The 26,813-nt window shown below is 41.2% G+C and overlaps 1 protein-coding gene and 1 long non-coding RNA gene across 4 annotated transcripts; one reads left to right on the top strand and one right to left on the bottom strand.

The window, feature by feature from the left end:
- Positions 1–389: 389 nt before the first annotated feature.
- LOC149713211 (uncharacterized) lies at positions 390–13,963 on the bottom strand. Of its 3 annotated transcripts, none has more exons than XR_016370929.1 (3): positions 2,310–13,963; positions 2,013–2,177; positions 390–1,938 (listed from the first exon to the last, which is right to left on the bottom strand). XR_016370929.1 is itself a non-coding variant. In XM_089847267.1 (3 exons), the coding sequence occupies exons 2-3, from the start codon at positions 3,029–3,031 to the stop codon at positions 2,111–2,113; spliced, it is 789 nt and encodes a 262-aa protein (XP_089703393.1). In that variant the 5' UTR covers positions 3,032–5,790; positions 5,869–13,963; the 3' UTR covers positions 390–2,110. The 3 variants fall into 3 exon arrangements, 2 of the variants coding, with proteins under 2 accessions (XP_089703393.1, XP_089703385.1); XM_089847267.1 differs by having other exon boundaries at positions 390–2,177; positions 2,310–5,790; positions 5,869–13,963; XM_089847259.1 differs by having other exon boundaries at positions 390–2,177.
- Positions 13,964–18,746: 4,783 nt separating this feature from the next.
- Positions 18,747–19,295, top strand: LOC149713210 (uncharacterized). Its single transcript, XR_016370948.1, has 2 exons — positions 18,747–18,872; positions 18,938–19,295. It is a non-coding gene; the product is annotated as an uncharacterized LOC149713210 (long non-coding RNA).
- The last annotated feature ends 7,518 nt before the right edge of the window (positions 19,296–26,813 follow it).

Genomic DNA, 26,813 nt, shown 5'->3' with positions numbered 1-26,813 from the left:
TTAAGTCAGAACTAGTTCTTCGCGTTGTGGGATGTGTGATATTTTTAGAACTGTGATAAGCTAGGCAAGTCCCAAGTGCTATTTCATAATTCATAATTTTTTAAACTAACGTTGTAAACTAGTCTAATATTGTACCTCGAAATATTTTCTGCTCTTTTACTTTTTATTGTAAATGTTCAAATGTTCCTAAAAAAAAAGAGAGAGAGAGAGAGAGAGAGAAGGGAAGGACGAGGAAGAACAAATTTCTTATTTTACATTTATTATTTTTGATTGCTGCGCTCCCCTTATGAGGGAGCCGCCCTGATATTAAAGGGTGTATTTTTTCTTATACGGCAATAAAGAAACCTTGAAACCTTGAAACCTTTGTAAATAAGACTTCGCCTCTTAAAGGTTGCTTCAATAAAAGCCTATTATTATTATTATTGCTCATTGTGAACTGCGAATACAGTCTGAATATTGCTAATAGGTTTGCTTCGATTTGCTAACTCCGACCGTATCAGACACACGGACAAACAGTCCAGTGTAATACCTTTCCTTGACGTCATCGTCACTCGGAGAGGAAAAATTAGCCTGTGAAGAAATTTATAAGGGTTCAAAAATATTCTTGTACACTTTAATAACTGAAACATTTTTATAAATAGCTACATGTTCTTTATTATATTATTAAGCAGAAAATGGCACGGCTAACCAATTAACTATTCTAATTAAAGAACTATGCTAAAAATAATCATCCTGAACAGACGCGTTTCGATTAAGTTGAAAAACAGTTTCTTGTTAAAATGTGACATTTTCTTGGGGGCAAAATGAAGTCATAGGTGAGATTATATTTAAAGATACAAACATCAATAATTATTTTAAATTTTATTTTTCATTCCGTTTATTTTGAAATTAAACGATATTTCATTTGTCGATAATAAATAAGTAGTGTATTCTTCAACTTTACCGAGTAATATAAAATAAACCAATTGCAACGGTTTAATATCTTAGCTAATTTAGATGTTATTTAACGGATGAAGAAAATTTAATTTAAAATTCGCTATGCCATTGTAGGTGAACACATCAAGATATGCAATAATAATTAACAGTACCTCTTCTAATATAGAATTTTATCATGAATTAATTAAGAGTATAAGAAATTACATTTTGACGGTTATAATGACCTATAGCATACTTTGTAAGGAAATATCCACTGCAAAATTTATTCTAAGGTGACATTTTAATGTTAAAATTTTACTCGTAGAATTGTTTAGATTACTCGAAAAAATACCTTTCATTCATGTATTACATATATATCATAAAAATGAGCAGCTAGAGTTTATGCAGTAAGCGCGATGGTGGAAAATTTTGTATATTCTTATGCTAAGCAAGGCAATTTTTAAATGGTTAAATAAAAAAATATTTCCGAAAATATATTGCAAAGTAAATTGATTTTTCTCAATAGAGAATTTACCTTCTTACTGGAGCGGTGTTCGACCGAAACGACCCCGAGTGCTATTCACGGGAATTAAAAATACAGTAAAAAGCATTATATCAGGCTCACGTATTCGTTTGTCATTGACGAGAATAAAATTCCTTTTTTGCGATGACACTAAAACAATGCTATCACGGAGATTGTAAGAGCGATACAATATTACATAATGGGTCAAATTATATTTTATAGATGTTAAAAATTAATAAATAAGTTAATGAACATAGTACGGTTCATTTAATTGCAAAAATATTTCCTTGGTTGCAGCCCGAAATTTAGACGTCGAAAATTAATAGGCTTGCGTTATCATAAATGCAGGAGCCTAATTTTCGATAATTGAAAGCGATTTGTTTAATTCTATCAAAGCTGATATCATTTAAATAAACGTGAGTCTATCTTGAGGATCTTAAAAAAGTTTCGAAGTTTGATATGGGTGATTTTACGTAAAACTTCTTCCGCAATTTATGATACTGCAGTAGGAATAGAAATTACTATATTTATTCCTCTTAAGACTATAAATTTAAGGACTTAAATAGCTACGTACCTATTTTTGATCAATCGTGCAAAGTCTCACTGCATACAGTACCACTTCGACGATGAAAGCCAATGCAGCCAAAGTGTTTCCAACACATAACAGTGTGATCAGCCTTTCGGCGTATTTGCTTGGGGATTGGTACTTGGATTGGTTCCGCCGGCGGTTCGTAAATGCCTATAAGCCCCATTAACCAATCCATGTTAACCAAATCTTTGGTGGTATGGTTAAGTCGGAACCCCTTAACCTTCATCTCGACGGCTGTCGATCCAGTATCAGGGTTCACAACTCGGTATGCGTAGTTCTTACATCCACCACTCGCATATTCTTCGATGTAGGTAGGCCTGGGGTCCGTACTTCTCAAGCTCATTGGTCATTTCACCGAGGAAATTCCCAGTTTCGATTTCGACGCCCCCTGGTGTGTAAACGTACAGTATCGAATCAGTGTCTGTATATAAAACCGACTCTCCCAAACGCTCGAGGTAGGAAAAAAGCTTAATCCTAGCCATGGCAGTGGTGTACGCTGCGATCGGAACACTGACATTTTTATTAATTGGGTCAATCTCGTTGATATAACATTTAGCAACGCAAATGTCGTCGCTAACTGGTGTCAACGTACAGAAATTGTAATTGGCAATGACAGTTATTTTGGGAGAATTATGGAATTCTTGAAGATAATTCAAAAAATCCAGAACAGGATCATTCCCGAGAAACACCCGTTCTCGAGGGCCGCAGGTGGAGCAATTAAATTGATCGGATTTCTCGAGAGTGCATTGATCACAGATTTTTTGAGAAATACATAAGATAGGAGTGTGTAGGAAAGAATTAGGGTTTGAAGGGTCTGGGGTATTTTGAACACATTCGAGATCATAAAAGATAGTAACCGAAGGTTTGGTCTTAGCTTTTTTAGAGGCAGGGTGGGCTTTAGAGTCAGTAACCTGCATGAAACAATAGTGGGGGTGTGGGTTGAATTTAGTACAGACAACGCAATAAACTTCCCCGCAAGTGTGAGGTGACTTGCGTTTCCCCATATCTATTGTTTTCGCGCAATGGAGGCATTTAGTTGCGCGAAGGCATTTAGTAACCCTTTGACAGACGGATAGGGTTTTGCTTCCACTAGCCGTATGGGCGTCAAAGCATTCTTGCCCCCTAAAGTCGCGATGGCAGGTCCCGCATCTAATTTCTCCCCCCTCGCAATCTTCGGCCCTTTGACAGGAATAACAATACTTGTTGCAAGCGTGGTTAATGTCTAAGTTGTTATATCCCACAAGGCAGCTCTCGCAGAAATATTCGAAATGGAAGAGAGGCTTAGGTTTGGTGATGACGTCAAAATTATTTTGATAGTTAAAAAGGTACAGCCGTGGCTTTGGATAACCATCGGTACCGGGAATGAAATTGGGTTCACCGAGAATACGGTTGGGGACGTTTGCTCTAACTGTAAATACTGTGACCAGGTAATCAGCCAAGTACGATTGAAATCAAGGTAGAGCACCCGCCCCCGCGCATTCGTCCAATGGTATTTCCGCCGACACGGCTAATTCCTCCGCCATCTTCCTGCCTTTTTCTTAATATCGGGACGACATAGGGCTTTGAAATCTGCCTCGAGGCTTTTGTCAAGGGGATGGATGCATTGTATGCTCCCGGTGTAACCTAGCTAAAATTAGAGCACGAGGGAGACATAGCCGATCGTTATTTTTGATTTGAATAATGCATTTCTTCTCCCTGGCAAAAGTCTCGAATTGAACCTATCGAGCCTGATTTGTTCTGATCAATTAAATCGTCTAATACTAGAAGGCAATTTCGAGAACCGTCGTACTCGTTCATATCCGGCAAACCTTCCTTAAAGACTACCAATCCTTTCAACCTGTCGTAAAATGGTTGATATTCAGAATAATAGAAAATAATTTCATCTATATTGGGTTCAAACATTTCCCGATGATTTTTAATGATTCTTGCGCAAAGAAATGTTTTCCCTGCACCACTTGGCCCATTTACCGTTATGGTACACGGATGATAAAAGGGAATCAATGTTCTCCGAGTTCTCAATCTTAAATAAATTCAACTTTAAGCAGTCACGCGTTAATATAGGTACGCGCATCATCCTCTTCTTCTCGCGTGTCGCGGAAAACAAACGCGGTAGGGGTAGAAACGCGCAACGCGAAAAACGTGCCTGGTAGGAAAGCGCGCGAAAAAAAAACAAAATCTATTTAATTTGTTTTTTTATTTTAAAAACAAACTTTTAAATATACAATATTTCAATATACACTAAAATGAATTTTGAATTGGTAAATAAACTTTTAAATAAATTAGTCAATAAATAAATTTTAAATTAGTCAATAAATAAGTTTTAAATTAGTCAATAAATAAGTTTTAAATTAGTCAATAAATAAATAAATGAATAAATTAACTTTGGCGTTGGTAACCATAGGGGACTGTTTTGAAATTATCTAGTATCAAAAACGGATTTATGTGAGAAGAACGTTGAAGGTAGCAAATTCACTACCCATCCTCGCATACTTTATTGAGAAACGTCGTCTGCTTATATTTTGACTCCACCCACAAATTCTGTATATCGCGACTTCTAGAGATTGAAAATGCAATTTTTATCTCTATTTCCGTGGTTAAATTTACAAAGAAAGAAAAACTAGATACTTAAAAAAAGAAACATGAATTATTTATATTCTTAACTTTAAAACTTATTTCCACTAAATTGGTAGTTATATCGCATTGTTTTCCACTTTGCTTTTTTGCCACTGGCGCAATTTCGGAAAAAAATATTTAACCACGAAAATAGAGATAAGAATGACATGGCTAGGCCTATATACAGAATTTGTGGGCGGAGTCAAAATATAAGCAGACGAAGTTTCTCAATGAAGTATGCGAGGATGGTACCAGAGGCTAAAGCTATGATCCCACGTTCTTAGTACATAAGTCCGTTTTTGCTAGTATACGGATTTTATCGACCGTGGCTCAATAAACTTTGTGAGTGTCTATAGAGACAAGCGTGTGGTTTGGAAGTCTAGTTATGTGTCTCGGAATTGTAACGGTTATGGGTAAAAGGGGTTTGTCTAAAATTTAGACTCTAAATCGACGCCCAGTAATCCTTTTAAAGTTTCGTGATAGACTAGTTTCTCGTTAGAGACATTAAGGCGACACCCTTTGACCTCGTTTGTATTGAACCTATTGCCAGAGTGAGGATCGGTTACCCAAAAGCTGTAGTTTTTGCATCCGCCACTGACAAAGGTATTATGTAGGCATTTTTACCGTAACCTTCCAATTCGTTGGTCATTTCTCCCAGAAAGTTACCAGTTTCTATTAGCGGTATTCCCAGAGCGGACACGTAGATAAGGGAATCAGTGTCATTCTAATAGCATTTATCCCCCACCATTTCCAGATATTCTAATAAACATAGTCTAGCCATAGTCGTTGTATAGCAAGCTATGGAGACGTTGGTAAGCTTCAAAACAACGTTGGCTTCAGTCGTAGGAACCCATTTGACTTGTAGCGTTTCTTGATTGATGGTCAAAACGCTTTTTACTTCAACATCTGGGTTACTTAAGAGTTCGTAAAGTCTACGAGGTTCTTTGATAATTTCCGTTTTGGTTGGTTTGACTCTTTCCCCGAATTTACCCCAAAGACTATTCAAGGCGAGTTTTGCTACGCTACGCAACCCTAAGTTTCTTTTAATCTTGGCTGGGTTTGAAAGTACACCCTCTCTAATTTTAAAATTTTTAATATAATTGTCACGTTCCTCGGGGGTAACGCAATCGGAGGGGTAACCACTAGCCGTCTGTTTATGAAGAAGGAACGAATCAACGTACTTTGAAAACCAGCCAGCTTCGCCAGTTTCGAGGATATATTGTCTCACCTTGTATTTCCAGGCCTCTATATTTTTAAGATAACATAACCCCGATTTACAGCGGCACGAAGTTCATCAATCACCCAAGTGCCGACTAGTTTTCGCTCTTCGTCAGAATGGTAGCAGCCTACTTGGATACGTTTCAAGGCGCACTCCCGCAAAGTGTGAAAACTAGTTTATTATTTAGCCTTGTGGGCAATACGGGATGGAATAGTGTTTTATTCGGAAGAACTTCGCATTTGAGGAAACCGTCAAATGCGATAACGTCAGGAATATTATCCAGTAAAATTTCAAGGTGTCCGACTGGCAGCTTCTTTCTCTTGTTGACGAAAGGATTGACTCGTTACGTCAACGTAATGCATTTTTTCGCTACCGGAAACTTTATGGTTTAGTTTAAGTACCGACGTCCTTCCACCAAAAAAGGCTTCGCGAGGGTTTAAGGGCTCTCGAACTTTTTCTTTAATATTTTCTGCTTCCAAAAAAAACACCAATAGCCGGAATATCGGTTTTATCTTTAGCCCAATCGCATTCCCACTTCGTTATTACTTTAAAGCTTGCTTTCTCGAATCGTTCTGACGTACAAGGTGTTCAAGGTTTGATCAGGATCACCTTGTAAAGATTGGTTGCGGTTGACTTTGTAGCATTTGGGACAACCATGGAAGTAACACCCGTTAAACTCTAGAACATCTTTTTAATACAGACCGTCCACTTTCATTTTCAAAACTTTGGCTTCCGCGCCATTAAAAGCAGACTGTATGTATACGCCGTTCTCGTGAGAATATCAGGATAACCTGATTATCAATCATCCTATAGAGGTTATGCGTAATAATGCCTATAGAATCTTTATCCATAAAGTGTCTCCTGTATACCCATCTACACAAACCGGCTATAGTACAGGCCACCTGAAAAGGTTCCACCTGGGCAATGTCCAAGAAACTTTTTCTAAAAGCTAAACAACCTAACTTTAATATCACGACATCCTTGACGCAATAAAACTTTAATTCCTCCAGAAAAATAAAGCCTTTTTTCTCCTCAATTTGCTTATCGTAGTACCACGCCATAAACTCATTGAGATTTTTGGAGGTTGAATTTTGCGAACCATAAGCCTCGGGTATAGGCATTTGGTCTTGTAAGACATAATTTGTTTGTAATTCATTATGAAGATCGAAGACGTGATCCTTAACAACGTTAAATAAAAAATAAGAGAAAGACCCTTTGAAGCATCTTGTAAGCCAAAAGTGTCGGCGAATTTAGAGAGTGGTGCGGAGATAAAATTGAAAGAGTCAAGGAAATTTAAATTAAAGACAGTTAAATTTATAATTTTAGTGCCGTTAATTATACAGTTAGGTTTAAATTCTTCGCCCAGAGCCATCATCTCGCGTAGTAGAAACTGATTATCATATCCCGAAGCGTTGTGTGCTAATAAAATTACCCTTTTAATGGCAGCCAACGCTCTTAGAAAAGCTAAAAAATTCGAGACCGGCTTTGCCCCTTCAAAAAATCTCTGCCTTGGTCCAAATGATCCGCATTTTCACAAACGTAAACTGCCTCTTGTACATCAATACAATCTTCACAAACCATCTCTGATACGCAGAGAATAAGCTGATGAACCAAAGCCCCCTTTTTTCCCCTGATTCTAATATCTGAATAGCTTCGAAATCGTAGAATATATACAACATTTCCGGAACAACTTTCCGTTTCTTCGCTTGGCGAACTTTAGGAGGTTTTTCTTAAATTACCTGAACGTAACAATAGTATGGACTGGGAGTGTATTTACTATAAACGGAGCAATAAGTTTCGCCACGATTGTGTGGTTGATTTTTACGTTTAAATAAATTTATTTGCGTGAAACAATGCTTGCAGTGAAATAGTTGTTCGCAAATACCATTCCAGTCTACGCCATTTTGTTTATGGTAATTAAAGCATTCATCTCCTTTGAAAACCTTGAGACATTTATCATACGCCCGGTCGGGTCCCGTACAAGTTTGATCTCGTAAACTATTGTAACAATAAAGGTTTCAACTATGATCTCGCTTGTTTCTACATCCTACCAGAAAATTTTCGCAAAATGGTCCATTCCAAATAAGGGTCTTAAGGATGTGACGGCGTTGCAATGTCTGTTTTGGTTAATTAATACCAAACGAGGTCTATTGTCATCAATGTCGATCTCCCCCAAAATCAACTCGGGCAAATTATTTTTAAAAATATATATTTATATACTATATTGCGCTAATTCAGCCTTCGGCAAAGTTCTAAAGCGGCATCTCGTTGAGAAGTCGTATCACCTCGATCCGCTCGCGTGTAAGAAATTGACTTAAATTTGTTTTTAAACGTGATATTAGTCGGGTTTTTCTTATGTTGTTCGTGAGCTATAGCTACGACTAGAGCGCGAGCGAGACATAAATTATCATTGTTCACGATCCTGATAATTCCTCGGGAATCGCGAGAAAAGATATCAAATGACTGCACTCCTTTGGGAGCAGCTCGACCAAATCCTTCAACAGGAATCCTTACCACATGAAATTTTAAGACTATGGGTCCGTCAAAAAATCTTTCAAATTCATCGCCGTATAAAACTGATTCTATCTCATCTAAAACAGATTAGGGTCCAATTGATCAGCTCTACGAAATGAGAGTGATATCTCGCCCCTGTTTGGCAAGCTTAAACTTTCAGCCGTTATCTGTATCATATCAGATGGAGATTGGACAATATTGGCTAAGCCCTCAACCAAGTTATTGGTTATTCTTAACGTGATTTCGAGACCAGAAAGATTAAACCGAGGGTACATTTGAACCCTTTGATCCGTAATTTCACAGTGAGGTAGAGAATCTATCGGAGTCATAACTGCTCCCCTCTCCCCGTCTCCTGATTGATCAGGGAAATTACTAAGACCCGAAAAATCTATAGAAGCGAAATCGTTTTGAATGTTTTGAATATTCCAGGAATTGCGACCCCCACCCCTTATTTAAGATATTATATATACCGACCTTACGGTAACTAAAATTATATTCATCAATCTTTAGAGAGAATAATAACCACAGACAGCTCTAGCTCTCAGTTAAATAAAAATGTTACTGTTTCCGTAATTCGGTACACGGCGACTTTAGGTCCCATTCCCGGGCGTCCGGATTTGCCGGTATTCGACTTTCGGCTTTTCGAGGTGACGGTCCGCAAAACCCATAATGGGTTATGGGTGGATTTTCGCCCTAATCCATTAAACAACAAGATTGACGTGCACCTGTGCTATCATTCAAACATTGCTAACATTCGACGAAAGCTTGGTGAAATGAATCAACTGATACGGGTACTTTTCTAGGCCTTTTATTTTTGGTTTAAAAATTGAATTATAAATTTTTATTAACTTTCAAGGTTGAGAAAGTAGACCGGAGTATCTCAGAAGAAGAAGACTCGTGGGTCAACTTGATACACTCTGCCCCTTTCATCCACTATCCCAATAGCAGCGTCAGTCCCGCTTTCATCTACACCATCATCTTCCACTGCAATATCTATAACGACACCTTCACCACCTCAACTTGCGGAGAAGCGAAAGCACCACCACGGAAAAAAAAACAAATATGAAGAAACCGAAGAGAGTGGAATTCTCTGATGCACTGGAGAATCTAATCGCTTTGCAAAATATAGTAGACGAAGCGTTATTAAATTAAATGATAAATAAAGCCATGTTTGAAGCCTGAAATAATAATAATAATAAAAATAATATATCAATATGTGTTTGTTAGTCTCATTTACACTAATACATAATTACATACTTTTAATATCCGTCTCATATTACTCAGACCGGGACGGGGGGGGTTAGAACTACGGAAAATTATCCCCTCAATGTATATATAAGCTGATTCAGACCGTACATATTGTTAGTCGCAAATAAAGATCAGGCTATTAAAATGTACTCGTGTACTTTCTGTGGAAGAAATTTTAGTTTCCAGCACAATTTAAACAGACATATTCGCGAAGTGCACGGTAACAAAGAATTCGTCTGCCAAGTCTGCGGCAACTGTTTTAAGCGAAAATTTGGATTGCAACGACATTCGCGTATTCACGCGACTACTTTAGTGGAATCCATCACTCCTCAAACGAATAATGATCCTTTACCTTCAACTAGTTTCTCACAACCTAGAGAAGAGGATTGACCCCCACTCCTCGTTAATGTCGATGAACTTTCCGTTCTCGATGATGCAATTTTAAGCTCACGCTATACTCCTAAAACTACGCAATCGGACAGTGAAGTTATATTAGCTAATATTACATCTGCCTTAACTAAATACTTAGAAAACCGTTTAATTAAGAAACGTGGTATAAAATGGAATGTCTTTATTCAAACTAGATATACGGGTGAGCTCAACGACGGCGAGGAAGTTGAAACGCTACCCTTTTTCCGCAGCAAGAACCAAATTACTCTACAGCCGGAGATTATTCCTTCTCAAATTGAAACCTGTGGCAAGCAGATTACGAAGGCAATGGACTAATTTCAAGATATGGGTAGTGGCTGGACCATAGACCGTATCTTGTTTTTCCAAGTCGATATAATAACCTACATGCCACTGGTTGGTGGTGCGCGTGTAAGGCTCCCATCCCAATTGAGTAATTCAAAAAGACAGTTTCCCCCGGGGTAATCGTCGCGACTTATTTGATTTCCTTAGTCAATATTCCACTGAACCGTTTGAAGAAATAAATTAGCGTACGATTGGATGTAGCTATGTTCCGTAAAGTTAGGCGTCAGCGGTTTATGTGGTACGCTACTACCGTCGACGAACAAACCAATGTGATTCACATCAAAGGGTTGGAAATTATATGGTGACAATTCTAGATCACCCAAAAACGCTCTTTGTTCGACCATCCCTATGACGACTCTATTCGGTCTCTGTCGATTAAATAAACGATTCTGCACGACGCTCATGTTGCCCTTTGGGATCGAAAACGAAGTAACTTCCGTGCGGGTAATTGGATATTTCGCTCTCGACATTTGTAACACCGCGTGTGCAAGCGGGATTTCAGGTATCAATTTGACTTTCCTCAAATATAACGATGCCGCTTTAATGTTCAGTTTACATTTTACGTCAGAATGCAAACAAAATTCGGTATTGGGCAACAAATTTTAAATCCACCAAGTTCAAAAGGTAGCGAGGTTGTTGGAAAATGTCTAAATGAAGAGCACCAATCATATCTATAGTTCCTTTTTGGGCGAATTTAGCTCTCTTCAAGAAACCCTTGTTATTCGCAAAATCGTTGAACTTACACGGCGATTTCTCGTTTAAAAATAAATGCACTTCGGGAAAGAGACTATGCAAAAGAATTGACGCAGCCACTAGAGTTAGGATGCATCAGCGCCATATTCTTGGGCTTTAGGAAAATATATCGGAATATGAACGACACGATGTTTTCCTCTTCTTAGCTTTAATCCGAGTGACTTTGCAATGCACCCTACGCCTCTTTTTAATTCCGGATCCTGTCATCTCCCTAACCACATCCGCAGCTGACAACAAGGTTTCTTTGCCGGCGCTCTTCGATCTAGTCACTAGAGACTTTTTAATTGGAATACCACTAGCAACGTTCGTCACGACTTTCGCTCCGGTATCGAGAAATTTTCTTTCAAGAAACTGAACACCACGTTTAAAAAGGGGCATGGCGCTCCGAAAGGCCGAAACCAGTATGTTCCCTAATCCATACCCTCTTTGCACAGGAACACCCCGATAGACAGGCATGGATCCGATACCAGCGTGGTTTAAATAGTAGTTCTCATAATCGCTTAGGGCGTAAATGTAATGGGGTCGTCCCATGATGTTTGTCATTCGCCGCTATAGGAAGTCAGCACTTACAGACTAAAAAAAATCGACCTACGTCATAGTTTAAGAGTACGGTAGCGACATCTCTTAAAGCAGTGCTACAAATCTTTGTGGAGCGGCGTGATGGTGGAGGTCGCTACTTTGAATGCAAAGTCGGGCAAGTTAAGTTATGAGAGTTTAAATGAAGAAGTTCAGAAAAGATACAGAGAAAAGATAAATTTAATTAACAATATTGTACCTTATCTTCTTATGAAAAAGGATTTCACTTATTTGAATGGTCAAAATAGTGCAGAATTTCACCACCTGTTGCTTTCCCAGATGTATAAATGTATTTAATTTCTGGTGAATCACCATTTACCCATAAATTGTTGAAAACTTACAAAGCCCTCGAGGCTTATGATCAGTTCGTTTGTGGGTTTAATAGGAACGTAGGCGTAAAAACGTTTAATGACAAAGACGGAAGTGTGGTTTTGATTAAATGCCAAGTGAGTTCAACCATAATTATGAATTTTCTTTTGGTCTGTTTTAATTAATTTTCATGTTTCTTAGGTTATGCATTCTCAGCTAGTGTTCGTACGGGGACCCCGACCCCGACCCCGAAAACCGGGGATCCCCGACTTTTTCCCCCGACCCCGATCCCGGTACCTAACATGTAAAATGTAGTCGGGGTTTTTTTCGGGGTTAGATTTTGGTTAGGTTATTTTTAGCAAATTATTTTTTGTCCTGCGCCAAAAACAATCATCTCATTCGTCTCAAATAAGTGCTCCACTTCTCCTTTATGAAAAAAAAGGGCAAGGGGGTAACTAACAACAAACAAAATACAGTAAAAACAGTCACCAAAATTCCAAAGTTCACCATCCTTCCTCTCGTAGATCGGCGGCCCTCCCCCGTCTTTTGTAATGGCAGTGGTCTTTCGTGGGAATCGTAGCTGCGTAGCTCGGAAAGTCGGAATTTATTGGGCTTTTTTACAGTTCGAATTTGTATATTAATAAAGCTTCTTTCCAAACACCCAGAAATTTAACGATTTTTTTTATCATTTTTCCAAAATTTTTCAGCATGCGATGTCTTACCCCGACCCCGACTTGTTTTTTTCGGGGATAACCTGCCCCCGACCCCGACCCCGATAAAATTTTTACCCCGTACGAACACTATCTCAGCGCCTTCGAGAAAAACTACTTGAGCCAAGGGCAATTGTTAGCAAAGAGGGAACAATCAATTCTGGACATTGCACTTGCATGGCTGGTTTAGACGAGTGCTTTATATTGACGGCAATTTAGTAGCTCCCGATCCTCCAAAGGACGATGAAATCGTTAAAATAGAAATGCAGATAATGGAAAGAGAAGCGCAACTCTTTGTGTCAACATTGCTCTCATGACCATGTTTTTCCATAGCCCAGAGTCTAGGAATAAAACACCTCCCATTGAAATTGTTTCACGAGACAGGAGAGTGGTATGTCAAAGAGGAGAGTCTGGGGACGAGTTTTATTTTACGATTTCTGACCAGGGTTTTATTGCCGGAATTGAAGGGCACTACTTTCTTTCCTATGATATTTTACACTACGCATTCCTACGCCTCAGCTTTTCCTATTCCCTCAATTCCCTCTGAAATTGAAAATATCCCTCCAAAATAAAAAAGCTCCCTGAGGATTAGGCGTGATACACAAAATCCGAAACGTTTCGAATGTATTTCTAGAGGTTGGTGGTCCAAAAGGGTTAATCCCTGGGTTGATCTTATTTTTTCCCCGTAATTGGTGAGCGAAGGTTTTTTTGTAAGAATTTTATGGAAAGTTTCAGCAAGGAGCTAAACACTCAGATTCACCTTACACCTCTTACGAGTTGTGTAGTGATTTTAGTACGCTATACAGTAGAGCTCGTTTAAAGTACTGCGTGTTCCGATTACAACGAGTGAATGGCCCTCGGTTTTGGTCATAACGCGCCTTTACCCCGCCAAATATAACCAGCCAAGCTACACGTTTCCTTTAAAGGCGCGGTGGTGGGGACTGTAGCTGAATTTTTTTTACTTTACTAGTTTACTCAGTTCACTTTGGAAAAGCGTAGAGCTCTGCTCAGTAGTGAAAATGTCGAATTGCACACTAGAAAACGTAGAGCCATGGGCTGATTTTTGCGTTTGCCGGTCAGTTTGCCAATCTAGCAGGTGCAAGTGCAAAAAAAACGGGAAAGATTGCACGAATTTATGCACTTGTGGTATTGTCGGGGGAAAAACATTACAGTTCCAAAATATTAGTTTTAATGGTTCCGTTATAATCAATGATAGTTCGAAAACTAGCAGTGATGAAATACAAGTTACCAAGGAAACCGTCCAGTCGGTGAGTACATAGGCGTATAATCAGTTTATAAGATCAAGTCTATAATCTTGGCATATATATTATATTATAGAAAAAAAGTAAAAAATCGGCAACAGATGATGAGTCGCCAGCTAAAAAAACAAAAAAGTGAAACAAATAGTTTCACGTGATAAAAAAATAACCACGGCATTGGATAATTTAGAATATAGGGAGGAAGAGACGAAACAAAAACTTCGCACGAGGAATGAGATGCTATGGGTAAATACGTTTTTTACACCATTACGATATTGTATAAGATAACTACACAGATCGTATATGTTACTAAAGTGATGGTCAAAACTATCGTTTTTCTATAAAGGATGAAATTAACACGATGGATATCGAAAAACTAAAAAAATTTGCTTTTGTTCTGGCTCAGCGACACTCCGAGATGTATCGCATATAGAAGAGTCCCAGTAAAAAGCGCGCATACAGATCGAGCCATGATATACAAGCACATTTTACGGGATGTTTATTACCTGGAATATTTTCAGATTATTTGGTCGGCCCTTCCTATAATGCGATAAACTCTTATTCTTCCTGCACGTTGGTGTTTTTTTTTTTTTTTTTTTTGGAAGATAATGAACGGGGAGGAGGTTGACAGACTTACAGTGGTTGATTTAAAAGATATTACATGGTACTTTTTGAAGGGCCAGCCACTCAGCCTAATCGGTGTATGTACAACTCTGTAACTTGAAGCAAAATTATATAGATATACTATATAATTTTGTTTAACTGTACTAAAGGGATTACGCGCAATCTTTAAATGCCCTACCCTTGACAATGCTAATATGATTACGTGTAATCCGTAATCGGGGTACAGGAAATCTGAGAGTGATTAGCACCTCGGTACTTTCCACCTGGGTGCGAATCGACATGGGAGGCAAGAAACCGCATTTTTTTTTTTCGATTCGCGCCAAGAGACACCGATAGATGAAAGAGGAGAGAGAGATGAGATAATCAGAATAGGTTGCGGTGATCCATGCGTCGTGAGAACGGTGGTAAATCTACCCCCATGTGCAAAGGATAGACGTCCTAAAACTAAACGTACTGAAAATTGTTTTTACTCCACCCCCCGCCCCTATTTTCCAGCGGACTTTATAAAGCGCGTTTATTTACATCCTTCTCTCTCTCCTCTTTGGCTAGAGGCAACCCCAACCCCACATATACTGAACTCGGGGTCCGTGTGGCGTTGAATCTCGCGGCAAAATAAAATAACTAACATGGAGGCGTTATTCTGGAAGTACTAAATGGATTGGTCCGTTCATTTTCCGCAGAAATTGATTTTCTATCCTCTAGTCTAGACCCCCACACCTCTTGATATTCAGTGAATGACAATGATAATAAACAAAACAAACCTTTCCATTCAAAAGTTATCCATCGTGAAGCCGAGACATGCGGATCAGTTTTTGAGGCGTTTAAAGTGCCTAGTACCATACAACACATGACAACGCCACACATAAACATAAACTCCCCACACAACACAGCCTTTAATGAGGTCCCCGAACAGGAAAAGGAAGTTTGCATTTCAGGGTCAATTGAACCTCATAGTCCTGTAGCCACAACTAGAGACTGGCGTGTTTGTGGGAATAGACCTAAAAATAAAATAAACAAGCTGGCCGTATATATACGCCCGTTAAGGGGCAGATTGAAAATGAAGCAAGCGCCATCTAGTGAACAGAAATACAAACTCAAAGGTAACATTTTTTCATTGGCTGAAAACATTCTGACACTAAAATTCTGCCTCTGCGCATTTCTAAGCGAACCAATAAGATCACCCCTCATTCGTGAGAGCCCGGTTTAGAAACTCGTAAGGCCGTTGTAAATTTTGAATGAATTTATTTTTAGGTGTATTGCAGAGAAATGCCCACAGCCGTTGAAAATGTCTGCTGCGGCTATCAAAATTTATGCATTGGGCGCCGCCCAATTTTTGAGCTACTGTGCCTTGAGCCAGCAGTGTTGGTTATGGTCATGAGAATTAGGCGAGAGATATATAATGACGATTATGAGCTAAATGTCGCCACTATGGCCATCTAGTGAACAATGACGTCAACTCGCGCGAAAAAAAAACAGGCGCATTGCCCTTTAAGATGCCATTGCTGGATATCAGAACTGCGGGAGAATATTCTCACCGGTTGACGCCTCCAAAAGACGGTCAATGGATCGACGAAATAGTAATGTGACGAAACAGTCTTTGGATTGAACGGTCACTTACGGAAGGCTTCCAAATGGACAGTCATCAACCATAGTTCGCTTCGAGCGAATATGCTTTGATTGTAAATTGGAAGGGGAAAACATTGCGGACTGCGGTATTATTGTTATACAAATCGCCTAGAGCTAGATTGCAACTGGTGTTAAACGAATTTACCTTAGTCTTTTTTTAAAAAATACGATCCGACGGTACACACTATGGTTGTCGGTGACTTTAATATTTACTTTTGACAATTACTTTTTAACTATTGGTAAGGTTTACTGTATTTAAGGGGTATTAAAAGTAGACCTTACATCTGGCGCCCAACGTGGGGCACGTTGAATACGTGTGAATAGTTAGTAGTACTCCAGTCTATAATTAGTGAGCGGTGTAGTTGAATTGGCCTAGCCAATTCATTCCTTTGACGGCAATTTGGACTTGCGTTCTCGTTCTCTTGCAAGGATGGTTGATCCGGCTCAGCAGATAGCTGATGCGATCACGCGAGCTTTGGCTGGGGCGAGGCAAGGACCGACGGTCAGGGCGACGGCTGAACTGCCATCTTATTCTGGGCCGCGCGACCCGTTGTCTCCGAATGATTTTCTTGAAGCGTTATCGAGATATCAAGACGTACTGGTTATACAGATAACGATATTCTTACTCGAGTACTTCCACTGGCGCTAACTGAACATGCCCGCAGGTGGTTTTCATTTGCGGAGCCGTTCAATAGTTTGGCTGAGTTCAAAACGAAATTCAAAAAATTATTTTTGGCGACGGACTACGAAACTTGTCTTCATCGGGAACTTGAGCTGAGGACTCAAGGTACAGACGAGCCGTTAACCCAGTATATACACTGTATATCTGAGTATTACAGTCGTCTTGGAGGAGCGGTAACGGAGGCGCAAAAGATACAACGCGTAATCAGTCAATGCCATCCCGCCTATCGTTGCCACTTGCAAGGACAGGTGTTCGCTAGTATGGCGGCGTTGTCGGACAAGGGTAGAGAGTCTCTAGCCTTGTCTCTCCGTTGTAGTGAGAAGTGTCAGTGAAAATGGTGTTTCAAGAGAGCGGTTGTTGGAAGCAAAAGTAGCCAAGAAAAAAACGGGATTGGGCACAGCTCAAGATATTTTGTCGAGTTTAGTAACTCGAGGAGTAAGTGTAAATTGTCTAGCATTTCAGTCCTATGATTTTTCTAGCGCAATGTCAGGAGAATTCAATGGTGCTTAAGAAAACGTATCACATTTAGTTGGACACAAGGTACCTTACATTCCTTGTCAGGCACACAGAACTAACACCGCAGTAGAACATAGCCGCAAGGCAAGTCCAATAATAGCAGACATATTCAACATACTGGAAGAACTGTACGTTTTCTTCACATCAAGCACTAAGCGCTTCGAACCACTTAAAATCAAATTAGATGAAATTGAAAACTCTATAAAATTAAGAAATTTATCAAAAACTCGTTGGACTGCACGTGGCGAAAGCGTTGAAGCGGTTTCAACTTCATTTGAACCCATAAGTGACGTCCTAAAGGAAATTTCGACATCGAAGTTTCGATGCGAAAACAAAACCTAAAGCTTTGGGATTTTACAAGAGAATGATGAGCTTCGATTTCATTCTGTCATTAATGTTCATGAAAACAATCTTAAGAAAAATGAAGCTCTTAACTGAGGCCTTAGAATCCACCGATTTGAACATTGACGTTACTATACTTATTAAATGCAGTCTCAAATCTTTAGACGAAATATCAACAAACACGGAAAATCAAAATAATCTCATCGAAAGCGCAATCATTTTTGCTGGAAAACTAGACATAAATGCCGAAAGTGATTTCATCAAGCACCATCGACGTCGAGTGGCTCCATTAAAGCTCGACCACAACAGGTCCAATGCTTCGACCTTAACCTTACACCAATTTTTTCGAAAATAATTTAAAATGGTCCTCGACAAGCTAACGTCGTTTTTAAGCTCTAATGTCAATAAGTGTGTTGAAACACTAAGTCCCTTCTTTCGAGTCTTCGAGATACCACAAATTCCCATGGTCGACGTCGTCATAGTCCCGTTCCCATTGCATCTCGACATGTTATACCAAGGGGGGGGCTAAAATGGGACCTTCCTGTGGAAGGGAGATAAAGCTAGAAATAACCTAATTTGAAGCTCCCTTTTAAAATGAATATATGCCTTCCTGACCACGTTTAGTTTAAGGTTAAGTTAATTATTAAATAAAAAAATTAGGTTGGTGCTAAAAACGCCAGCCATGAAACGGAAAGGTTTGTTTTGGAAGTCGGACCGAAATTCCCAGAAGCTTTGTCAATAATTTATGAAAAATGTGACAGTAGGTATTTTATTTTGTTTCTATAAATTAGTATTTTAATTATTATTCTATAGTTGAAGCAAATAAGGACAAAGAAACGCCATTTGTGTGGGACAGAATAAAAGATCAAGAGCCCAATCAACATTACCCCTCATCCCTCCCACCGAAAAGATGTATTTGCGGTAATTGTCGTGAGATGCCGCTTGCGGTGGAAAACGTGTGCTGCAGGCAGGAGATTTTTACTACTACTAGAGCAATGTTTGCTCTAGTTTGTTTATATCAACAATTTTGACTATAAGCATGAGGTTCAGAAATGAAGCTGCAATTCGGAGAGGGTTAGTTGCATCAAACAATAACTTCAGGTAATCTCATTTAAGCATCGTTTATTACACTCCATAAATTGCTTTTAACTAGTATAATTTAATAGGCACCATGCGTATAAGAATTACACCCTCATGGATTATGGAAGGTTGGGGGCTGGCAATCGAATCATAATACCTTCTTGTTGCGTTTTGCACATCAGGCAAGCTTTTCAATCACCTGATGGGGTGTACAAGGGATTTATAAGAGGAAGAATAATTGAGGGATATTGAGGTTTATTTTCAATACTAAAAGACTGAACATTTTAAGATTTCTTTAAAATCTTGATGTTTTTCCAAAAGTTCTTCGTTAGACGGCTTTTCTATCATGCTTATGCTTTGGAATAAATGCCTTGGATCTGTTTCATCAAAATCTCTCGTGTGCGTAATTTTTCCCTGATGAATAAAAATCGTTTCATGTTTAAATTTTTCAAGAAAATTAATTAACATCTAAGCACAGTACTTGGAATAGTAATTTTTCTTCAAAGATCATCTCCAATAAACAGTTCATATATGCATATTCTTTTTCTTCATAAACTTTATCCATTTTTCGGTTTTGTTTTGTTTTAACCTATAAGAAGTTGGCAAGTTTTCATTTTGAGTTGACAAAGACTAGACCTCTCCCCTCCCAACCATAAGCCCTTCGCTAAGCCCCTGCAAAGAGTTGCGCTTCTCTTTCCATTTTCTCTATTTCTATTTTAACGACCTCATCGTCCTTTGCAGAAACGGGTGCTAAAAACTCCTCGTCAATATAAAGACCGTGGGCGGAAGTGGCTCAACTGCAAGCGACATACTGTAACGGGGAGCCCGTTACCAGGGTTCACCACCAGATGGAGCAAGTTACACTAATCCCAGGGATCCCCGTTAGACGGCGCCAACTCCCAGAATACTGTACTTTGGACTTGTCGTCTGCTCGAGAGCCGGGATTGGCCGATCACCGGAGGCCCGAGGGGATATAATCAAACGTAGCCCGGGAATCTGGGCAGTTGGAGGATTACCGGCATGAAGATCAGTTCATATTCTTGTTATATTAAATTACTTTATTTACTTGTTTAGTATTATCTAACTGAATTGTAATGTATAATAATGTTAACTAACGGATTGTAAATATAAATTAACCGGATTAATGTTATAATAAATATATTAAATGAATTTAACTGCGTAGTCGTGTATTTTCGGGTAACAACGAGAGCGCGCGATTACAATTGGTGCCCCGAGTGAGGACATAACTTTTTGAATTTCGCGCCTTTATCTCCCGGATTTTGTGTTTAATACGGACTTGCGTTTTATACGGACGTCTTTTCACCGAGTGAACTTATTGGTATACTACTGGGCTTGTGGGCTGATGTGCATCTTAGTGTGTTCCTTCTGCACAACGTGGGATTGGAACACCCTACAGTGAGCCCCTGATCCGGCCTGGGGGGATCTTCGGGAGTGTTCCGCAGACATCGGGGACACGCTACCAGCACGGCCAACCAGGACTCTACGAACGATAAGTCAAATTTTACGTATTTCGTTACTCGGTTTTTGTATACTCCGTATGTTTGCCCCGGTAAGCGTGAGCCAAGGGGTTGTGTAGGCTTCCCCAGTGGTCTCTCTCTCTCTTTCTCGTGGGACCGCGTGATAGGGCGGGGCTTAAATTTCTCCTTGTGACGGAATCTGCTTTATCTGTCGGAAGTCATTCCACGTTGACCGCCGTACGAATTGTATCTCTTGTAGTAAGATTTTTTTTTTAACTACGAAGACTAGTTTATCGTTATTATTTTCCTGAATTACCTTATTGACTGATCAACAATTTTCCGGTAAGGCGATGGATTTAATTCTTACTTAAGGACGATTTTGGATAAACGGACAGTGATTCCGTTAACTATTTACCCTAAGCCTCGGTCACTATTATTACGGGCTGAGTCATTGCGCTTAGGTTTAGCCTATCTCCAGGGGCCGCCAACTTGGGCCTTGGACCTTTTGTCCGTTAAGTTTTATTAATTCATTTAAGTGGCCTTTATCTTTCGGAATCCAAAATGGGGCTTTATTTTATTTTGGATCAATTAATTCTCCCTTATTTTATCCCATTTGCGGTTATAGTGACTTTGGGATATGTGGGTTATTTAGTATGCCGGGAAATTAGTGTGACCGTGGGATATGACCGACATACCCCTTTACATGGATTTAACATCCCTCCACCTCGTTTTCGTCAGAGTATTAATCCCCAGCTGCCAGCGGGCAATATTAAACAGACTGGGCCTCCCATACCCTTAATATTAAACCCTAGCGTTGGGTGTCAGGTGCAAGCGCGTCCCGGCTCTTTTGACCTGATGGACCGGTTCCTCAAGGATTGTGATCTACAAAATCAGGACCTTAACGGCTCATTACCTCCTCATAGGGCAACTTCCAGTATATTATCCAGGTCGGGTAGTGTCTTACGACCATCCGAGGTAGATGCCATCGATATTCAACAGCGTAAAGCCTGGCAAAACTGGGCTAGAATTGAAGCCGAAAGAATTCGGGCCCGCGTAGGTCATTTTCGTGAGGACCTAGGGACGGGTGAGCCACATCAGGAGCTACCTAGGGGAGTTACACCTTTATCCCCTTTAAGGGTACCCCGTCCGCCAAGTATCCCGGTACTGAGAACCTCGTCGCCCTTGCATCAGAGACAGGTTTTAGCCCCTCGCATGGTAGCATCCGGTAATAGCTCGGGTAGGGGTCCTGTTCTTCGACCTCAGCATATTCCGGTGGTCAATCCACCTCAAACACCACCTCCAGTGACTCATAGGACGATGGGGGCCAATCCCTCTCCCCCGACTTCTCCAGCTCAGAATGCTCCTGTAAACCGCTCTCCACAAGCATCCCGTTTTACAATGCGTAGGGTTATCGGAACCAATACTTCACCCCCTGCTGCCCTAGTTCAGCATGTGCCGGTGGTTAACCCGCCGCAAACACCACCTCGGGTTATTTATAGGACTACTGGTGTTAACCCCTCGCCCCCGGCTGCCCTAGTTCAGCATGTGCCGGTGGTTAACCCGCCGCAAACACCACCTCGGGTTATTTATAGGACTACAGGTGTTAACCCCTCACCCCCTGCTTCTCTAATTCAGCATGTTCCGGTGGTTAATCCGCCTCAAACACCACCTCGGGTAACTTATAGGACTATGGGGGTTAATCCCTCACCCCCTGCTCCCCTAGCTCAGCATGTTCCGGTGGCCAATCAGCCACTAACGCCACCCCGAGTAATTGGAACTACTACACCCCCGCCGGTGAATCCCACTACCCCGGTGCAGATAGTGGCCACCCCAGCCAGTGGCACGCGTTATAACCCGGTTCTGGGACCAGCCATACTGTTGCCTAGTTTTTCGGGTCGGGAGGATCCCAAGGAGTATTTATGTCAAATGGAAATGTTTATTCAGTATCATAGGTTTACAGTTCAGGACATAGCATTATTTATACCCTTATCCTTAAAGGAGGATGCCCTTAGCTGGTGGAAAAATCTTAGCCGTCATACTAGTCGCCCCGGGGACTGGGGATATTTCCTTCAACAATTCACCCAAGAATATTTGTCCTCCCGCAGAGATAGGGAAATCAGGGTCGCCCTCTATAGTTTAAAACAAGGTATGGGTGAAAACCTACATTCATTTCGTAGACGAGTCATGCAGTTAAACGAGACCCTATTGGATCCTATTGCAGGATGTGAATTAGTCGAGATTTTAATTACTAATGTTTTACCAGAGATCACCTTGCTGTTACCGGTAGGTTTATGTCCTACACTGACTCAGGTGCAGCAAGAATTTAGCCGTATTCAGAGTGGTTTAGACCGAAGGTATGCCCAGGGTGCAACAGGGGGATATCCTTCAAGTCCTGGCCCACGGGTGCGTTTTTCCGGTCCTACTGGGACCACGGGCAGTAATACCGGACAGACGAGTGGCCCGAATAGACCACCACTATCCCAGGCTTGCTATCGGTGTGGTAGCTTTGGCCATCTCCGTCGGGATTGTCCTAGATCTGCGGGTACCCCACCTCGGCCAGTCAATTTACCAGCGCTACCACCTGCTGCCCCGCAAGGTCCGGCACCAGGTCAGGGAAACGCTTAGGACACATCCTGGAGGGGTCTCAGGATGTGCGCCGGAATACACAAGACCCGATTCATTTTAATTCCGTCACGGGGGATCAGGTTAACAACAGTCGACTTAAGGGAATAGCAATTCAGATTGCATGTAAACCCTGTATAGCCTTTCTGGATAGTGGGGCTGATCTCAGTATTGTTGCCTGGGACTTCTTATATAAACTGGGCGTTATTTCATTGATGGTTCCTCAGTCAAAGATGGTCAAGGGTATAAAAAAGGGAATAACTACGACTTCTGTAGGTTATATTGACTTGGAAATAGATTTGGGGAGACAAATGGGTACAATACCGGTGCGCTTTCACGTTCTGAAAGATATAGAATTCCCAATTATTCTGGGAATGGACCTCTTGGACGAGCTGCGAGCTAGCATCGACCATGAACGCAACGAATTCCGGTATTGCGGGTATAGTCTCCCCCTCATTTATTTGAGAGATCATGCGCCCTGGTTTACTCAAAACCGAGAACTTGACACTGGGACAGTTGATGTGTCCCAGTTAAACATGGGTACCTTGACGGAACGGGAAATGGGGGACTTAATCAGCATCTGTCAAGAATTTTCGTCTCTGTTTTCCGGTCGTCCAGGTAGAACTCACCTATTGCGACATCGTATTAAGTTAAAACCAGGAACTGTCCCTATTCATCGCCAACCATATAACCATAGCCGGGTGGCCAATGAAGAAATAAACACTCAGGTCAAGGACTTGTTGCAACAGGGGTTAATCAGGCCTTCGGATAGTCCATGGGCGTCCCCTACTATAGTGGTGGGTAAGAAAAATACAACAGAAAAACGAATGTGTATAGATGTTACCCGGTTAAATAGTGTTACGGTAGACGATCCCTATCCAGTGCCACGCATCGAAGATATCATAGATTCCATGGGAAAGCCCAAATATATTACTAAGCTTGATCTAAAGTCCGGTTACTGGCAGGTAGAGATGCACCCGGATGATATTGAGAAAACGGCATTTGTCACAAGGGAAGGGAAATTTGAATGGCTAGTAATGCCCTTCGGGTTAAAGAATGCCCCTTCCACCTTTTCCCGGTTAATGAATAAGGTTTTGAAGTATGCAAGACGATTTGGAGTTGGAGTATACCTGGATGACATTGTTATCGCTAACGCCAGCTGGGTGAATCACCTGGAAGCTCTTCGGTATGTGTTTTCGCAGCTGAAACACGCCGGTTTAACACTTAATTTAAGAAAATCGAGCTTCGGAGTTTCTAAGGTCTCGGTACTCGGCTACGTTGTAAGCGCACAAGGGGTACAAATTGATCCTGAGAAAGTAGAAGCGATTCGGAACTTTCCCAGACCACGAACCATAAAACAGGTGTCTTCCTTCCTGGGAATGTGTGGGTTTCATTCCCGGTTTATTCCCCATTTCGCGGATCTTACGGCCTCTCTTAATCAATTAAAACGAAAACACCAGCGATGGCGATGGGGAGATAATGAGGAACAATCGTATCAAGGTTTAAAACAGGCTATAGCGGATGCAGCTATGCTACAGGCCCCAACCCCGGATGGAAAATTCATTGTCACCACGGATGCTAGTGGCATCGGTATCGGGGGTATGTTAACCCAGATCCAAGGGGAAGTAGAAGTCCCCCTAGCATATACCAGTCGTCTCTTAAGACCTTCGGAATTGAAATATAGTACCCCTGAGCAGGAAGCATTAGCGGTTGTAGAAGCCGTCCGAAAATTTCGCCACTATATAGAGGGTCGGGAATTTGCTGTCTTATCGGATCACAGGGCGTTATGCTGGTTACTGCGCTTGAAAGATAAGAAAAGTCGGCTCATGCGGTGGGCCTTGGAGCTCCAGGAATTTATGCCATTCGAAATCTTGCATAAATTCGGTAGGGAAAACATGGTTGCCGATGCCTTGTCTCGATGCCCGGTATCAGATTTGGACACGGTCAGTCCAAAGGTTTTAGAAACGGACGACACAGATCAGTCGCCCGGTCCTGAAGAACAGGAAGTCCGGGTCAATGTGGTATCTTGTAACCCAGTAGCATTAGGTCTCCCGTTAGATGTAGCAACTAAGGCCGACATTAAGTTAGCACAGGCTAGTGATCCGTACTGGCAGTCTATTAGACAGGACTTAGAAACTGGTAAGGCGTCAAAATTGTACAGATTAAAGGAGGATATGTTATACCGGATAGCCCAGGGTTTTCAGCCAGAGAAGGTAGTTGTTCCAACCTCGATAGTGCCACGGATATGTCAAGCCTATCATGACCACCCTTTATCGGGTCATAGAGGTCGCACCGCTACGTATAAACGGGTGCAAGCTAAATACTACCATCCGAAGTTGTATTCCCTGGTTCAAGATTATGTCCGGAGATGTGAAACTTGTCAGAGATATAAGAGTAGGAATACTAAGAAACCAGGTTTAATGATTACCTCTCATAAAATCCATCCCGGTGATTTAGTAGGGATTGATATTATGGGTCCATTGCCAGTAACGAAATCCCAGAATAGGTTCTTAGTGGTAATGGTAGATTATTTTACCAAGTATGTCGAAATATTTCCGGCACGAAGCGTTACCGCTCCTATACTATGTAAAATTTTACTACAGTATGTTTCACGTCATGGAACGATGACAGCCTTATTATCGGATAATGGGCCCCAGTTCATATCGGTATTATGGAAGCACTTATGCCGAATGTTAAAAATCCACTTAAAATTCACATCTCCATACCACCCCCAGGCAAATATGACAGAAAGGGCAAATAGGGTCATAGGCGAACTCATGAGTATTTATGCCGGGAATGTCCATACGAAGTGGGACGAAAGCTTGCCCCTTATTCAGTTGGCCATTAACAGTGCCATACATACTTCCACTGGTTCATCCCCTTTTTATTTACATCATGGTTATGAGCCTACGTTACCGTGGGATGAACGTACCTTTGCCGGGATACCCGAAGACATAGAAGGAGAGATTAGGGGTTATGAGGATGGGCCACTCAGGGAATGGCAGTTATCCATTGACTTTGCCCAGGAAATGAATGAGCAAGCCAGTGCCAAACAAAAACGCTTTTATGACCGGAACTATTCCGATGGGGAACTAGAAGTGGGGCAGTTAGTATGGAAAGCAGGACATAGCTTATCCAACGCTGCGGCTAAGTTAGCTCCGGCTTGGGAGGGTCCCTATAGGGTAGTCGAAAAGATATCACCAGTTTCCTATGTTATCATGGATTTGGAGTCAGGTGCTTTAGCCGGTACTTGGCATATCAATCAGTTGAAACTCCTGTTGAACTCTGTGGTCCTTGAGACCCAGGAAGCCACAGAGATAGAAATCCCACCGGTAACACAGGAAATGGAGAACGGCGTAGACCCAGATGAGGAACAGGGACTTGAGATGGTTGTCACGCAAGATGAAAGGTCGTTTGACGAGGCCGATTCCCGGGAAGGACAGGAGAATGTCTGGGATACGGTACCCGTTAGAGTATATGACTTCCGGCCCCGTCAAAGCCAGGCTGCAGGGACCGGTGATGGGCCACCAACATCGATAGATGTAAACCCGGATATACCCGATCCGAATTATAGCTTTTCGGTAGTACATGACTTAGTTCCCACCCCGACACCACGGCGGGAATATAACCTCCGACGCCGGGTTCGAGATCAGGAACAGGAACAGGAAGGGGTCGACCTAGCGGTGGCAGGACCTTCCGGTGAGGGTAGGCGGAAACGTGGTAGTCAAAAGGCCCCGGTGCCGGAGATTGACCCGGAGGATGAGGACAATGTGTTGATGGCTCCCTTTCGGTATGGGTGGAAAAGGGAAATAGTTTTGAGAAAGGATACCGGAGGTCGAATTGGGGACGTGTATTATTACAC

The sequence above is a fragment of the Phalangium opilio genome, unplaced genomic scaffold, assembly GCF_054372755.1.
Source record: "Phalangium opilio isolate 3A_F unplaced genomic scaffold, DU_Popi_V2 ptg000009l_1, whole genome shotgun sequence".
In the NCBI taxonomy this organism is placed as follows: domain Eukaryota; kingdom Metazoa; phylum Arthropoda; class Arachnida; order Opiliones; family Phalangiidae; genus Phalangium; species Phalangium opilio.
The sequence above is the reverse complement of the archived record's forward strand: the minus strand, read 5'-3'. Positions and strand labels throughout refer to the sequence as shown.

What these genes read in the sequence shown, in the direction of transcription:
- LOC149713211 (XM_089847259.1), bottom strand. Translation starts at nt 3,031, where the DNA reads ATGGGGAAACGCAAGTCACCTCACACTTGCGGGGAAGTTTATTGCGTT. An exon ending in AGAATATGCGAGTGGTGGAT is followed by an intron (nt 2,178 to 2,309) that starts GTAAGAACTACG and finishes TGGGGCTTATAG; the next exon opens with GCATTTACGAACCGCCGGCG.